Here is a 16,725-nt window from a genome sequence, read left to right on the forward strand (position 1 = left end):
GAAGTCGGAAGGATTCCTAATCAACTGAGTACACCACAGGCAGAGAAAATTCAGAAACATTAGTGGTAGCCGACTGAACACGTATCTGGAGGTACAACACAGTGGGGTTGGTGCTTTCTGCGGCCCTCTCCCTGTGCACTCAGTATAACCAGATTTCTTAATGCTAGAGATAAGATATCAGCACTCAGTGTGCACTTATGGGCCATGAAACTCAGTTTGATGGACCTCAGCGTACTGTCTTCTCCCTTGAAAAGGCCTGATTTTGAATACAGTGAGCTGCTTCTACAATTTATGTGGAGAAGACGGTGAAGCAAACAGAGGTGCCATAGTGTGCTGCAGGCTAAGCTTTTTGTTAAGCACCCCTTTTTAAACATGAATCTCAATTGCTTCTAGTTTTGTTATCATTTCCCATCTAGACACCTGTAACATTGACTGTGTTCGGAAAAGGATGGAGCAGAAGCTGCAAACTGCAATCAAAACATTGAGGAAATCTATTAATAAACAGCAATTTTACATTCAGTTTTCTGGGACAGAATATGAAGTGGCTCAGAAGCCAGCTAAAGCTACTGAAGGGCATGAAGCTTGCAGTACAGGGCAAGTGCTGCAGGATGGAAAATGTGGTAAGTCCCAACAACTAGCTCTATTCAGCCATATCCGCCAAAACAAGCAATCCAAAATTAACTTGTCCCTAGTGAGCCAGGCAGGAAATCTTTGAGATAACAGATGATGTAGATCAATATTACTCAGCCTATGTGTGTGGACCACTGACGGTTCATAAGACTTTGAAGGGAGTTCATTAAATGATTGCAGAAAAACAAAAGAAGCATATATATGCATACATTCCCATGCTGTCAGCTGGTATGTATCAAGGCCTGCCACAAGGCATTGTTGGCGATTGTTTCCCAGTTGCTCCCAGCGTCTTATGAAAACATAATTACAATTCTGTAAAACAATAATATGGTGTTTGCCGAGATGCTATGTATTTAGTTTTATATCACCTCTCACTCTCCTCATCACCAAATAATCCGTGACCTATGGATATATTTATATTTAACACTCAAAGAGGTCCAATAAAAAAAAAGAATCTATAGAAATCTATTTTAACTTTATGTAAAATACCTAATTTCTTTAAGTCTTTTCCCAGATTATCAGGCTCTAGTGCTTTACTGGGGGCAAGGTGCTAGTGCAAACCTATTAATGGCAGTTCTCAGCAATGCAGGCTTTCTAATCACTTAGAGTCATCTTTTCAAAATCAGCATATCTATTTTCCCAGCTTATTTTAGGCACCAAGTGATTTACAAACAAAAAGAAATAGTTATGTGCAGATCTGATCTAATGAGTTGGTTCAGAGGCTGTTTTCATCATATAAGAACAATGATTTAGAAACTGTATTGAAAGACTGTTGCTATTAGTGTCTAGAAACCCATGCATTTTAACTACCTATATCCAGCAGAGAAAAATGTTTAATGCAGTTATGTGCCCTGTTGCAGCAAGAAAAGCATGCATATTCCTATCTGTATTTAAAATGCTTTCCAGTTGGGGTATTTGAGTGTCAAGAGACATAAAATATTACATGGGATACATTGTCCTCAGAGAAAGCTCTAGAACTGATCTCAGGAGACAGACTTTATGTAGTCTGCCATAAAGCCAACACGTAAATGCACCTAGTGTAAACTAAAAATTCACATCACTTCCCATACGTTATGCGCCACTGTTCTAATTAAACTGCAATATACTGTTTTAAGACTGCATCAGCTTTATTAACAACATATGTCTGATAAACACTTCAGTGCAGTATAATGCCATTTAATAGCTTAAACAATAGAAGAAGAACCTAGCCCTGATGTAAGTTGACCTAGACTGCAGTGGAGATGGGCCTGTTTATATTAGGTGAGGATCCTGGACTAACATATGCAAAACATATGCCACTATAATACTGGGGCCAAAGAGATCCATCTTCTCTAAATGTTTGATATAAAGGCAAATAATGTGATCAAAATGAAAGTCCTTATGTAGATTCCCCTTTTCTTTTCTCAGTTACCTGCAGCACGGGCACCTTTTATAGCGGAGAACATAATCAGTGCGTTCCTTGCTCACCAGGAACATACCAAGACACAGAAGGTCAACTTACCTGTGAGCCTTGCCCAAGTAACGATGGACAGGGAGTAGCGGGCGCCCGGAATGTGTCAGAATGTGGAGGCAAGTTTAATTTGATTATAAAAGGATTAGGTGTTGCCACACAGCCTGTGAGGCACAGAGGCTAAAAGAGGGGAGAGCCTTCCACACTTCTGTCTTGTAAAGGTAACAGAAGAAATCTCTGTGCACTTACAAGCAATACACAAAATGTTTTGGCTTGTTCCATCCACTGACATTGCAGAGAAGAAGATAGGACCTGCTACAGCAATGTGAGTTATGGTATGGAAATGAGCAAGCCAAGCAAAGCGCTTTGCTTCAAGTCAGGTATGGAATCTGGACATACCTCGGCTTGTAAGGACTCGTCAGGTATGTTGTGAGCCAAAGGGATGGATTACTTTGGACTGGTATTGGTGAGTCTAATGAACCTGCTGATTTAATGTTTTGCATGAGATGCAGTTTACCTGGTCTAATCAGCAGTAATCATAACTTTGAGATAGTTATGCTGCAGGGGTCTGTAACCTGGACTCGGAGCTAATGACTGCAGGTGTCAACAGTGCTTGAATTCACTGTAGCTTTTGGCAAGTGATGTAGCATCTCTGACTCAACTTCATGATATATAAATTAGATGATAATGATGACAATACCTGGTTTCAGAAGAGAGCTGTGCTTCTACTGTAACTTGATCAAGATAAGGTTTTAAGACACAACTGTTAATTATTTTCTTTACCTTATTTCATTACAGATGAGCAAAATCTAGTTTATAGCAGATACATTATTTGACTTTGAAAGAAATCTGTCCTATCTGCTACACAAGTTCTAACTTTAAAACTCATCCATGTAATTTACATTAATGCTTTCTTCAAGGATATCTAGAGGGAACACACAATGAATGTCACTTGAGAAACTGCCGCTTTTTCCCCATCCACTGAATAAAAAAATAACTCTAGTGTCTCCAGTCCAAACATATGGTAGATTTTGCTGATTTACTGTATGAAGGAACTATCACAGGAAAATTCTCGAAATGCCTGTGCATCTTTATGTTGATTTGTATTCATCCACAATCCAACAAGAATAGATTATCAAAATAAAATCTGAGTTTATAAAGGTTGACTACAGTATACTGACCAAAGCAGCACAACGACTAGAGGAAAAAGACTGTTTTGTTTCAAGGCTTGCATTTGAATTATTGTTCTGCACAACAACAAAAAGAAGCCCTTCTGATTATTTTTGCAGAGTGGATCTGTCTCAAAATGTTTGTTGTCAGATCACAACAGTCTGGTTTTCTGCTCAACCCTCCCCTTTTTTCTTTCTCTGAAAGTGGCAAGAGAGAATATGCTTTGGACTTCATAAACCTCCCTGTCAAAGATTTTATCAAAATCAGTATGTCTACATAAAATGTGTCAGCATATGTGATGAAACGGTGTGTTTTGATGAACATAGATTTTGTTAGAAATGTACTCACCACCTGTAATCAATAGTATTTTTGCATCATATCTTCTGGAGCAGTAATGCCTGTGTAGTAACAAGCTATGACTAAAATCCTCACCCCTACAGGTGAGTCGCACACAACAAGTATGTAAGAGATTTTAAGTGCCTGTTGCGCAGAACTCTTATGTTGTAGCTGCAAGTGAATAACATGCTGTGATACTTCATTTACATACGATCCATGTAGGTACAAGGCCAAAACACAATTAGAAAACAGAGTCATTTGGGGCATTTCTCAGGGAAATCACCTCAGATCTATTTTGTTGGCAATTTCAATACCAAAGGCCAGAAGGGAGCAAGTTAGCTCATTCTTATATACAGGTAAGGACTCAGACACATTGGTGCTGAAAGCATCAGGTATTTAGCAGTATTAAAACCCAACAGTACTGCTTCTTTAAAAGGATGTCTGTAAGCCACACTTCACAAGTACTTAATTTTCACACTAAAATCCAGATCCAAATCTACTCTTCATTAATTGCCTTCATGTTAAAGTCCAGTGACCAGCTGGACCAGACCAGATGGATCAGTTTTGCTACAAAACCAATAGCATAATTGTCTTCAAATTAGTAATATCATAGTATTTCTCAGAGGTCTGTGTCACAACAGCCAGCTTGTGCAGTCGTACTCCAGCCAGCTGGGATGGAAGCGCAACTAAATCCCAGAGATCCTGGTCCCACAGGTGTCCATAGGAGTTTGACTTTCATGGGGACAGAACTTGAACTTTGCTTTCGCTCAGGAGCTCTAATTCATCCTGAGTACCAAGTACCCAAGATATTGGATGCCCCAATATTTCCCAGCAAGTGCCAGGGTTCTGAAGAGACCCCAACCCCACCTAGAGCTCTAAAAACTTTCAGATTTTCAAGCCAGTTGTTTCTGCCGGCTGTTCAGTTGTCAGGGAAGCTGAATTACAAAGTATTGGGATTAGGCAACCTCAGGGAAAATCTAACATCTGAAAGTGCTGGTCTCCCAGGCTGGGGTGGTGTGAAGATATGCGTTAATGCCATAATCTTGAAAAACTTGACATCCTGATTCTCGGGTAGGTTGTCAAGCAGTAAAGTACTCAAGCTAGCAAGAACCAAGCCAAACGCCTATCAGAAATTGCCTGGAGAGCAAGTTTGGAAACTACCTTGTATCTGTCAGTAGACTCATTCACAAAGTGCTTTGCTTTACACAAATCACCATTTTCTGGCAGAAGAGCTTCTGACAAGCACTAGTTTTCACAGCCACCTGGAAAGCTGCTGGTGTCAGCTGTTCTCACAGACAGGGTGCTGGACTGGTCCCATTCCAGTCTGGTAAATCCCATGATCTACTCTTTCCGTATCTATAAAACGGAGATTTAAAAAAAAACAATTACTTGCTTCATAGATATGGTGCAAAGATTCATTTTTTCCTACAAACTGCTTTGAAATTCTCAGATGAAAGACTTGGTGGAAGTACAAAGTATTCTAACAACATGTTAATAGAGCCCTTGCTTAAAAAAAAACCCAAACAAACACAGGTAGCAAAGAGCTTATTAAGAAACTAGTTGTATTTACTGGTCGTGTTTTTAGGAAGCAGTTACAGGACAATACAAGATCAGCAGGTAAGATTAGAATTTGATCTGCAGCTGTCTTGATGTCACATGTTTAAGTTAAAGAAAGCGTTGCTGACTACTAGTGGGTTTTATACTTTGTCCAGAAAAGTCAGCTCACTAATACAGATGATCATTTTCAATTTCCAGGGCAGTGTTCTCCTGGGCACTATTCTACAGATGGTTTTAAACCTTGTAGAGTCTGTCCTCTTGGTACATACCAGCCTGAACCAGGAAGGACCCTCTGCTTTCCATGCGGTGGTGGGCTTGTGACCAAGTATGAAGGTGCTGTTTCCTTTCAAGACTGTGAAACCAAAGGTGAATTTAAAATCTTTCCACAATTCATATTCCTGCTGCTTGCCCTTTTGTTTGTAATCTTCAATGCCAAGGGGCTTTGAAAGGCTCCAAAACAAACATAGTCACTGCACGTAGAAACACGGGGTGTGATTAAATTAAATGGTCAGGAAATCTGTAAAGTAGGAATGATCTCCCAAGGTTGCAGAGACTGAACAGGCTTTATGGTTTTCTTTGGAATTTACCACAGGCAGGTACAGAGTCAGCACTGCAACTGGTAAGTGAATCAGCCCTACTGCATGGCAAGAAGTAAGACAAACTTGCATTAGACAATGCTTTAGCCTTCATGTCCTGTATGTTTTTATTTACCAAATTAGAAAAACTAAACACTACAGAAATTATATGAAGTTAAGGATTGATTATTAATGGGCTAGGCAGAAACCGTAAGCGTGCAGCACATTGTGTGTTCCATAACGTCAACTTCCAGTGCAAATGCTGAAGAAGGAATCTGCCCAAATGCATTTTGGTTTAGTTACTGGAATGACATGCTGGCCCTGGCAAACAGACACTAATGGAAACCTCTCTCCTGCTATTGTGAAAGGCATTTTTGTTGTTGAGGCAGATATGTATCAGCTTCCATTTATTACAAACTCATTGGAAACCATGGTATTAAATACAGTGAGACATATGTAGCACGTGTTACTAGTTCGTAAGGGTTTAGCTCTAGTCTTTGGAACGTAATTCTAGTTAGAAGGTCTTTTGTAATGGGAAATATGGGGAGCTGGTGTCTTTTTTGCCTTTTATGGCCTAGTAAGTATATTGCAGAACGGGGATTGTGAGGTATGTCCAGGGTAGAGGAAAGTTCTCTCTGCGCTGAAGATTGCTACTTTCTGAAAATAATACACCTCATACCTTACAGTTCATTGTTCTCCTGGACACTACTACAACTCCACAACACACAGATGTATCCGATGCCCTGTGGGAACATACCAGCCTGAGTTTGGTCAAAACTACTGCATCACCTGCCCTGGGAACACAAGTACAGATTTTGATGGCTCCACTAATGTTACACACTGCAAAAGTAAGTTGCATTTATATTAGTTGTGAGATGAAGCGTATCTTCGGATCTGAACTGCAACTTGAAGATTCCATCTGTCAGGCTGGACTTCAGTTCTGTATTTCCTAGTTAGCATACATCTACTGCCAGAGGGAATAGTAAAAATTGGGAAAACAAGGAGAAAAAAAACTGGAAAAGTGCCACTTGATGCACACGATTGTTTTAGCTTTAATGTAATTTGGCAGAGTGCCAGCTACAAGTTACAACTACAGAGCTGCTGGTTTCCCCAATCCTGTAAGTTGTCTTGCAGTGATGCATATTCCTCTGTGTCTCTGTAGAGCACAACATCTTCTATCAGAGTAACCGCCACTTTGTAGTAATTATAAAATACTAGGAGATGTGGTCATGCATACTGCAATTGCCAGGTAATCGCTCATGACAGTGAAATCTTCTCATAGGCTTTTTTGCAGTACTCAGCCTCCTATCTTCAATTACCATTTTAAATATCCACAAGGATTCTAGTGCAATTTTATTTGATCTTTTGTGAATGACTGATTCTTTTAGGCAAGCTATTTTTTTCAGCCCTACTATGCTAGTTTAAGAGAACGTCTCTGTAATAATTAGGTAATGTCATCTAAACTAACTGTTCATGTGCAAGTCTATTGTAAGTTTTTATTCTGATTATGTGCTATGTGTCTTTGAAGCCCTTCATCATTTCTAATGTAATTTGAGTAAATCAGATATTTGTAAGGAATTTGAAGAAGTTTGATGATTTTCCTATAAAATAAAACCTTCGCTGTCTTAGATACTCCCTGTTTTCAAGCCAATTTCTGACCTTGCATAATCTTTGAGGCTTGGATTAAGCAAAATATTTAAACATATATCTAGTTTTATGTGGGTGAGTAGGCCTGGAGAGATCAAGCTTAAGTAACTTACTGAATCAGGCTTCTGTGGCAAATTCAATAGGAGTTTTGAAAACTCAGAAAGTAAAACGGATCTGTCAATGGAGATTCTTTATTAACTGGCTTAATCTAAGATACAGCAGGGCAGATCTGTAATGAAGATAAGGTTGGCTATTAGGATCACCACACTCATTCAGGTAAATTGGGTTAAAAAACAAGTTAAGTTAAACCAGAATACCTTCTGCCTGTCAGCATGGTCTCAGCGGTAACCACTGTGTGAGTACCTCCACAATGGGATCACATTTACTTAGCTGTGTTCGTTTCTTAATCAAATGTTAAAGCAGCCTCAATGAAGCCTTGAATCAGTTTATACACCAGAGATTAAGGTTTTGCAAATCAGTTGGAGCAGCCCTGCAGATCAAGTATTCCTTTAAAGGCTTTCCATGCTAAACAAAGAGGCGGCTGGAGAACGTATGCATTTCTAAAGCCACCAGGAGGAGTTTAGACTTGCTCTTGACAGATCTAGAAAAACACCTCAAAGTAGCTAATCAGCTAACACAAATGCTCATTTATGTTTCTCCACAGACCAGCACTGTGGAGGAGAACTTGGCGATTATACTGGCTACATTGAGTCACCCAACTATCCTGGAGACTACCCAGCTAATGTTGAATGCATTTGGAATATAAATCCACCCCCAAAGCGGAGAATACTCATCGTAGTACCTGAGATATTTCTCCCAATTGAAGATGAATGCGGTGATGTTTTAGTAATGAGAAAAAGTGGTAAGTTGCCAGACATGGGTTATATAAATATTTATTGCAAACTGACTGAGGGGAAGGTTCATATTGAAGGGACGACTGTCTTCATCTATCCGGTGTTTCTAAAAAGGATTGTTGAATGAACTGGCACAGCAAGTTAAAACAGAACACTGTACCAATAACAATTAACAGAGTGATATTAATTATTCAAGTGTCTTGGCTGAATCACAAAGCAGTTAATGGGCTTCTGTCTGGCGCAGTTATCACGTGGGATAAATCACTGCCACTCTAGAAGTCACAAAGCTACGCTAAGTTATATTGGGAGAGCTATCTCCTGTCATCTGTACCAATTGTGCTCTCACTCACCCTTTGCAAGTATATATATGCTGCAGTTATTGCTAAATCTGGGCAGTGACACAGGTTGGTACACCTGACACCCCCAAGAAATCCAAAGTTTTCCCAATTTTATGTGGAGTGGGGGGTGCGTTGTGTCTTTGATTATGAAGTTAATTCAGCAACTTCTGAAGTTAAGACACCGATGAGATGCACTCCTCCTTCAGTCCTATGTAGGCATCCCACTTCTGGTGATCTGTTGTTACATCTCCAAGAAGCACCAACCCTGAAAGACAATTGTTTATATGGAGCTTCATTTAAAACAGCATATTTTACTTGCTAAAACAGTGTATTTTATTTGCTAAAACAATTTTCACAACTTTTTATCCTTGAGGGCTTGTGTTGATATCCCTGTATATCAGAAGAAGAAACCTGCTCACTATAGATGGAAGGAAATTATATCTGTCCAGATCAGTTTTTTAAGAGCAAAGCACTTACTGTAGAAAAACAAATCAGTTGTCCTTCTAATCCCAAACTGTGGTTCCAACAGTGAGTAAAGCCAGGCACATCAGCGAAAAGTTTGACTTCCACTTCAGTACCAATAACAGTACCAAAACAACAACAAAACTGGAAAACGAGGGCAGTTTTTCAGAGTCGTGCTTTGTGATCACTGTATGTTTGGCATCATAGGAGTAGATCTTACAAGTATTTATCATAGTTCTTGTACGGTCAGCTGCTAACGTTACTGTGGAAAAACTGATGGCAGTTCCAGAGTTACAGTTAGATCCACTTTTTTGCACTTCAAGAATCCAAATCCCATTCAATTCAAAAGGTCTCTTTTCGCTAACATTGGTGAAAGTTGAATCAGCCCTAGCAAGTTCAGATTTTAGGTTACACTTGTTATTTTCCCTAATCATCCTGTGGCTATGGAGTGCTTTTTTTGAACTAGGTAAGAAGCTATTTTTGCCTTTTGTTTGAAATTAATTTCAACTTAGAGGAGCCTCATGATACATTCATAATGATTTGAAGACATCCTGCACCCTCCACCTGTTACTTAAGTTAGGGGCGAATGGGGGTCTTTCTGGTTGCCCGCTATTGGCTCTCTTTCAGTATAGATAAATGACATTTTCTTTTCAAACCTATAACCAGGTGTTTTGCACTGGGAGGTGCTGGTCCATTATGATCCCAGTAAGAAAGGCACTGAGACTCTGTAAGGTATCATTTTAAATGCTATTTATTAGAGCTATCATTATCAGGAGAGAATAGTATAGATAATCCTACATCCCTTTAGACGGTGGGAACCACAGGTATCAAATGGCCTCTGATCCACACACAGGATGGACAGGGTCTGCCCAGCATAGAAGAGATTTTGCCCATTCAGTCATTCGAGCTATTATAGGATTTTCTTACAAGGAAACAACTCTATTTATCTTTTCTACTGTCAAACAGAAACAATGTTCTCATGAGCACTTCTTGCTGCACTTTTAGATAAAGGCAAGGCCACGCAGTAGCACAATCACCAGTACCAAGTGGGAGCTGCCTGCAAGTTCCTCTCGTTACGACGAGTGGGCTGAGGTTGTCCTGCAGCCATGGGATTTGTGCAGCGCAACACAGGCCTGAAGGCCACGCCGGACGTGCAGCACAGCGCAGGCCTGGCCGTGCCCGGGTTAACTGTTCGGTGGATCACTGACTCCTCGGTGTGCGATGGTCTTTTGGTCAGAATCGCTACACCAGGCTATTACGTTCTGAGAAGTGGTTTATTGCTCTCGGATGCACTCCCCAAACTGGGCGTGTAAGGAGCTGGTTACCACATCTGCCTGGAGTGCAGCTGACTTGTTCTTACCTGTCTGGGCCCAGCATATGGGAACCCTGGAATCCAGTGCTAGAGTAGTACACAAAATAAGTAATATTGATAGTAATTTTATAAATGTCAAAAATTATCTCTGGCACCTCGCTGTCTTCTTAAGCTTCTTGCTGTGGGATAGAGGGGTTCCCATGAGCTTTGTGGAAAAACTTACTTCTCCTTATAGACAGATAAAGACTACATCCCTTCTATCCCCAAAAACATCTGCTCTCAGGAATACGTCAGTTGGGAAGTGTCTTGTTAATTTGACATTTCTGACGTCTAGATCAGGAAGAGTGCAGAAAGTTATTTTATAAAGAACATTTATTTATTTCACCTTCTTTCTAGCTTCTCCTACTTCAATTACTACATATGAAACATGTCAGACTTATGAGAGACCTATTGCATTTACCTCAAGATCGAGGAAGCTCTGGATTCAGTTCAAGTCAAATGAAGGAAACAGTGGCAAAGGATTTCAGGTCCCCTATGTGACTTACGATGGTGAGAATGGGATTGTTTTCCATCTTTGTGTTATATCTGAATTACTGAAAATTGTCCTTTAGAATCTCTCTTATGCTGGTGACGGGGAGAGAAGAATGAGGAAAAACTTGATGTAACTCATTTTTAGTCCAGTGAATTACTTTTAAACCAGTTGCAAAGGCTTTGAAATAATACCTAATTTTATTTTTATTACTTTTTCTAATACTTGAAGGATGGACAGCAAGTTACACAGAATTCTTTAAACTTAATCCTTATCCCACTGAATTCAATGAGACTCCTTTTAATTGGCATTTATCATATGCATAATAAGAATACCATTAATTGCTGTGAATTTTAGGAAGCCCCTTCATCAAGTCCTACTGGTAACCCACACAATTTTGAAAATTATAAATTAATAAAATCACAAGTCCAACAGAGGAAAACAATGATGCAAAAAGAAATATCCTTTCAGTAACCACTTTCATAAATCCATGTTTTAAAACAATCTGACTTGTCATATAAATGATGCATTAAACTGTACATTTTGGACTTTGGGATGATTTCTGTTTTAACGAAACTAAGACTTTTCTGTGATACCTTTGGCAGCTGTTAGTCCATCTCTTTTCCAAACACCAGTGCAATTTTGTGAATGATGAGAAAATGTGTATTAAGCTGGTGATTCAAGAATCCAAATGAGAGCTGTTCTCAGGGCAGAAAACAAGGATCTGTTCCCAACTGTGCTGCTGACTTCACGTATAACCTTTGACAGTTATTTCATATCCCTGGCCCTGTTTCATCTCCTCTAAAATGCAGATAATAAAGTATTATTATCTGGAGGGAGTAGTTTTCTCAGGATAAGTTAGTATTTATAAGGATAATTCAAAATTACTGTTCTAAAGCAGTACGGAGTTTTAATGTGATTAGACTACAGCAGCTTGAGAGACACTGAATAATTAACTGGATACTAAATTTCTCAGCCTTGCCTTGAAGAGGAGGTCTAGCTAATGTCTGGCTATTATCCTCCCAAAGGATGTCACAGTCACTCAACTGATCTTTATTTTTCAGAGGATTACCAACAACTAATAGAAGACATTGTTCGAGATGGACGATTATACGCATCAGAAAATCATCAAGAAATTCTAAAGGTAAGAAAATTCTGCTTTATCTGAGGCTAACCAAGAATTCCTTTTCCTAAATATTTTCCCAAGATAGTTCTCATTACCCTGATGGGGTCATAATATTTAAACCTCAAGTGTGACCCCAAATTAAATTCTCTGTCTTCTGAGTTTTATGCTGGTATTTGGAGCAGCACAAAATCAGTAGCTCAGCTGGGCTGAACACATGTGTACGTCCTTTGCTGAATCAGGAACTAAATGAAATGTATGCTAACATGATTGTATGGTAGAGAAATTAGTCAGCCAAGAATAAAGAACCTATTGTTTGAAGAGCCTTCTTCAGCCTCGGTCTGGCATGTGTTTTAATGAGTCATTAAGTTAGAATTTCCTGTGCTTTAAAAAGTATATTTACCTAAATCACTGTCCTGCCTCAACAAGACACAACCATAATGTAGCATTGTAAGCTGTCCATGAAATGGTTTTCCAAAGGCACAAAAGCAACACATTGGAGAGAATTGTGAAGGAAGACTGCTGGGCTGCCACCTATAAGAACTAACTAATTAAAACTGAAAAAAGGCTGTTCAGAAGGCAAAATTCAGCCGTGTAAATGTACCGCTTGGAAGGACAGGAACTGATTAACAGCCAGCTCCCCTGGCCATCTCTGCCCCAGCCCTGCCAGTATTCTCTCACTAGAGCTTTGAGGTCACTCGGGTCTTAACTCCAGTGTATACAGTCAGGCACAGGCTCAGTTGAGGCTCTGAATCGAGACTTTACCAAGGTATAGGAGAAGGTCCTTAAAGAGCTCAGCATCACTGAAGACCAGCCTTCTCTCTTGTTCGTGGAGGAAAGGCCCTGGACAGCAGCACAAAACAGGCTGGAAGGGCAGTCAGAGGCAGTTTGCAATTGTAATGCCTAACTTCTGCAGCTGGTTTGTGGTTAATCCAGCTGCTACCCTCTCAGTTCAGAACCTTCCAGGAATGCTACTTGCAAAAAAATGTCTGGCACAGTAGAAAGATTCATCCGTATAAAACTCCACGGCAACATGGAGTAGTTACCTTACACTGCTTTACCCAGAATCAAGTTTTGCAAAAAAAACCTGGTTGTTGTTCATTGATTTTGAAAGCTGTGCAGAAACTAAATCCAAACACTATTTTTATCTAATATATATGTTGTCTCCCATAGGACAAGAAACTGATTAAAGCTCTCTTTGATGTACTGGCACACCCACAAAACTATTTCAAGTACACAGCACAAGAGTCAAAAGAGATGTTTCCAAGATCATTTATAAAGCTACTGCGATCAAAAGTTTCCAGATTTCTACGACCATACAAATAGTCCAGTGGTATTCAATTTTTGGTTACTTCGCATTCCTGTCAAATATTGTCTTTCCTCCGTAGTAGAAACATTTGCTAATTTGAAGGCTCTGTTTTGCAGTCTTTGTTTTCAATTGTATATTGAAGAATACCTATAATGTTTTATAATCGTTAAAAGCCAATGTTCTGAGTGGGATTTTTACTACAAAAAAAAAAATTGTGCATCCCTGAGTGCATCTAGTTGAAGATCCAAATTTGTGTCTGCACTAGTGTATCTTCACTTTCCATTTGAAATCACGTTATGTAGAAAATATTCTTTCCAGCTTTTTATTTTTCATCAACAATAACTTTCGTCAAAGCAAAGAAGGAATCTATTCAAATCTGATTAAACTACCTGCAGATAAGTTCTGTTGTAGAAAGAAGTATGTAGTATAAATAATATTTGCATTTTGAATTGCACTTGAAGTTTATATTTGAATCTTTAGAAGAAAACAAAACAATCTTAAATTTTGTTATTTCTCATTTGTGGCTTAGTGGAACCTCTGTCCAAGTAGAAATCAAAAGGGAAAAAAAGAAGAAAGAAAAAAAAAAAGAAACAGATGTGTAATTTTGTTTTATGAATTACATGAGATTGGGTCCCATGCCCTAATGTCCTAATGTTTTTATCTGTCCTCTTCTAAACTTTCCTCTTCTAAACTTCTTCAGAGGTTTGCCACTGTCAATTACTTCATTGAAACAGATTTAGCTCTGGATTTCCGTACATCAGTTGGTCCCTTTGAAGGCATTTACAATAGGATAGGTGAGAAATGAACAACAACAACAGTAGTAGCCTTGTTTTTCTTTCTGTTAATAGAGCATCTAATTAAGTACAATATATAAATATATAAATATATACTTCTATTTGTGGGTACATTAGTAATGTTATCTTTAGTTACTGTAAATATTATTCATGCTTAAATCTTTACTCCCACACACCCTATTTACTCATATCTATTTGTAACTTTGCTTAGATGATTAAATGACTTCTCCAAGTGCTTGTCACTTCCGTCAACACCAAACTGAAGCCTTTTGGAGTTTTATAATACTGGATAATGGTTTACTCTGGGACAATCTCTTCCGACATACATTATGCCAGGAAAAATAACATCAGTTAAGATGCAATTGCTGTCCAGTAAAGGGTCAGCTATTGCCTCTTCCTTGGGCATCCCTCACGTGCAGACCAACAGAGTTACCCCTGAGGACAACACATGTGAGAGGCGCTCACCAAGGAGGAATTTTTGTTGGACCTGCCGTCTCTAAAACGCTGGGGACGTACCTGTGTCACAGGCCCAGGCTCTAAGGGGGGTGAGGGGGTGAACAGGACACAGTTTTGCAGATGAGTTGGAGGGCAGGCCCTGTCACAGATTTGCAGCCGCAGTGCCCATCAACCACAGGGACTGCATGGTCTGCAGGAGAGCACTAGCCTCGTGGTCAGGCCTTCCTCACAGTGTGATGGGTACTTGTGGGTTAAGGTGACGATAAATCCTGTGTTTCCTCCTGTTTCCTGGCACAGGAGCTAATTTCAATGAGAGAGTAGCTTTTTTATTAGTATTTCAGCCTCTTTCCTTTTAAGTCCCTTCCTCTTGTATATCATTTTCCCTTTTGATCCTATGAGTTTATTACACGGAGAAATTAACTGTCACGCCAGCATCCTTTCAGAAACAGACTAACATACAGTTTTGCTTCACTGCATTTTTTTTGCATATCTACCCTGTAGTTTAACATACCCTTGGATGCTCTCAAAGACATACATTAAGGGTGGTTATGGCTAACTTCTTACACTTTTTCTTGTCTTTTGAGCAAATACTGTTTAAATTTACAAAGTTGGTTTCTGTTGGCTACAAGTGGTTGAATATTCCATTTCTAAGAGACACCTTAAGTATTCTGTTGAGTTTTTCTACTTAGCCATCTTGTAATTTTGCTTGCCTTCTTTCCTTTTCTGTTGAAGAGGATAATTTTTTTTTCTTTCTATGCCTAAACAATTTCAACTTAGGGTCTAACAACTCAGTTTTTTCACTCATGGATCTTAGGTCTTTGACGAGCTTTCTCTTTAATATATATATTAACTTTTTAATTATTTAAAGTTTTTTAATTTCAAAATGTAACATCTCTATAAAAGTCCTTTTTTAAAGGCTGGTAAACCTAACTTTTTGTGAGGATGTTGAAACTGCTTTTATTAAATATTCATCATGGGTTACTAAAGGTGGGCATTCGAAGGAGAACATCTCATCAGTCCTAGATTCAGTGCATGCCTGGAACGGAAAAAAAAGTTACGTGTATTTTTTTCCTTAACAGGAGTTATTTGTAGAAAAAAATTAAATCTTAAAAAAGCAAAAAACCTTTTAGGTACTCAATTATGTGTAAGTGTATAGCTAAAAAACTACTTCAGCCAAACAGTATTTCAAAGTCTTGATAGGTTATTCAGAATGATTAGAATGGATCAGGATTGCAGCCATTCTACTGAAAGATATGAAGGAAAAGATGTGAAAGATATAGAGAAAAATAACTTCCTCATTTGCTGAACGATTTACAGCGATCTTTAGTATTTCAGATTTCAGTAAGTGAATTTTGGAACCTGATGCTGTGCAGTGAGCTTAGTAAAATCCTTGCTAAAATTTTTGCTTAACAACCCACACATTTGGATATAATACCACTGCATGACACTGGTGCCAAGCAGGACAAACTTCCTCTCTGGAACAGGGCCGAAACTAATTGCCTTACGAGTCCAGAAGCCACTGGCAGCACCATAACATTTTCCAGGTTCTTAGCTACATGGGGAATCCAGTGCCAGATAGCGACTGCGAGAGGGACGTGTCCCAATTGTGGCCACTTTTAGTGGGACCTTGGTAGAGCTGTGAGAGGTGAATACAGGAGGCACTAGCTGCATTTAGCTCTGGTACCACTCACCCTGACTTACAACCACATCAGACAAAACCAGACTTTTGTCTAGTTCATCCTGACAGACAACCTGAGAGTGCGTGTTAGCTCATATTCCCCGGAGCCATGTCAGGGCATGGACTCCACAGTCAGGACAGGGTGCTCAGGGTCTTCTGTAGCAAATGCAGACTTTGTGTTGCTGAAAGCAGTGGAAGAAAGAGAATAATGTGGCCTTCAAAAGTATACAGTGAAATGTTTCTGAATATATAGGGGTTTCATATGTGATATATTTAGAAAATGAGTCAGGTTTGAATGTTTGCCGCTCTGCATAGAAATGCCCTTGGATGTGCAAATTTCTAATGAAATAAGTAATGACAAGTGGTATATAGGACTGTCTGAACTCATTTCAGCTGATTTGTACAACAGCACAGAATTTTTACATCAGCTCTAAAAGTTAAAAATGCTTTGACTTTCATGCTAGATTTATGGTTACAGAAACTGGCAGTCACCAAATAGAAGGTG

At 39.2% G+C, this 16,725-nt stretch overlaps 1 protein-coding gene across 1 annotated transcript in view; it reads left to right on the forward strand.

Annotated features, from left to right (window-relative positions):
* Window positions 1-14,257, forward strand: part of SCUBE1 (signal peptide, CUB domain and EGF like domain containing 1) — a 211,663-nt gene extending 197,406 nt beyond the window's left edge. Inside the window, exons 16-23 of the mRNA XM_050912438.1 lie at window positions 417-620; window positions 2,038-2,199; window positions 5,342-5,509; window positions 6,405-6,566; window positions 8,030-8,227; window positions 10,728-10,880; window positions 11,925-12,004; window positions 13,157-14,257. Coding sequence (XP_050768395.1) covers window positions 417-620; window positions 2,038-2,199; window positions 5,342-5,509; window positions 6,405-6,566; window positions 8,030-8,227; window positions 10,728-10,880; window positions 11,925-12,004; window positions 13,157-13,309 — 1,280 coding nt within the window. The 3' untranslated portion in view covers window positions 13,310-14,257. The remainder of the gene's footprint in view (window positions 1-416; window positions 621-2,037; window positions 2,200-5,341; window positions 5,510-6,404; window positions 6,567-8,029; window positions 8,228-10,727; window positions 10,881-11,924; window positions 12,005-13,156) is intronic.
* Window positions 14,258-16,725: the final 2,468 nt, after the last annotated feature.

Source organism: Gymnogyps californianus, chromosome 1 (assembly GCF_018139145.2).
Source record: "Gymnogyps californianus isolate 813 chromosome 1, ASM1813914v2, whole genome shotgun sequence".
Classification (NCBI taxonomy): domain Eukaryota; kingdom Metazoa; phylum Chordata; class Aves; order Accipitriformes; family Cathartidae; genus Gymnogyps; species Gymnogyps californianus.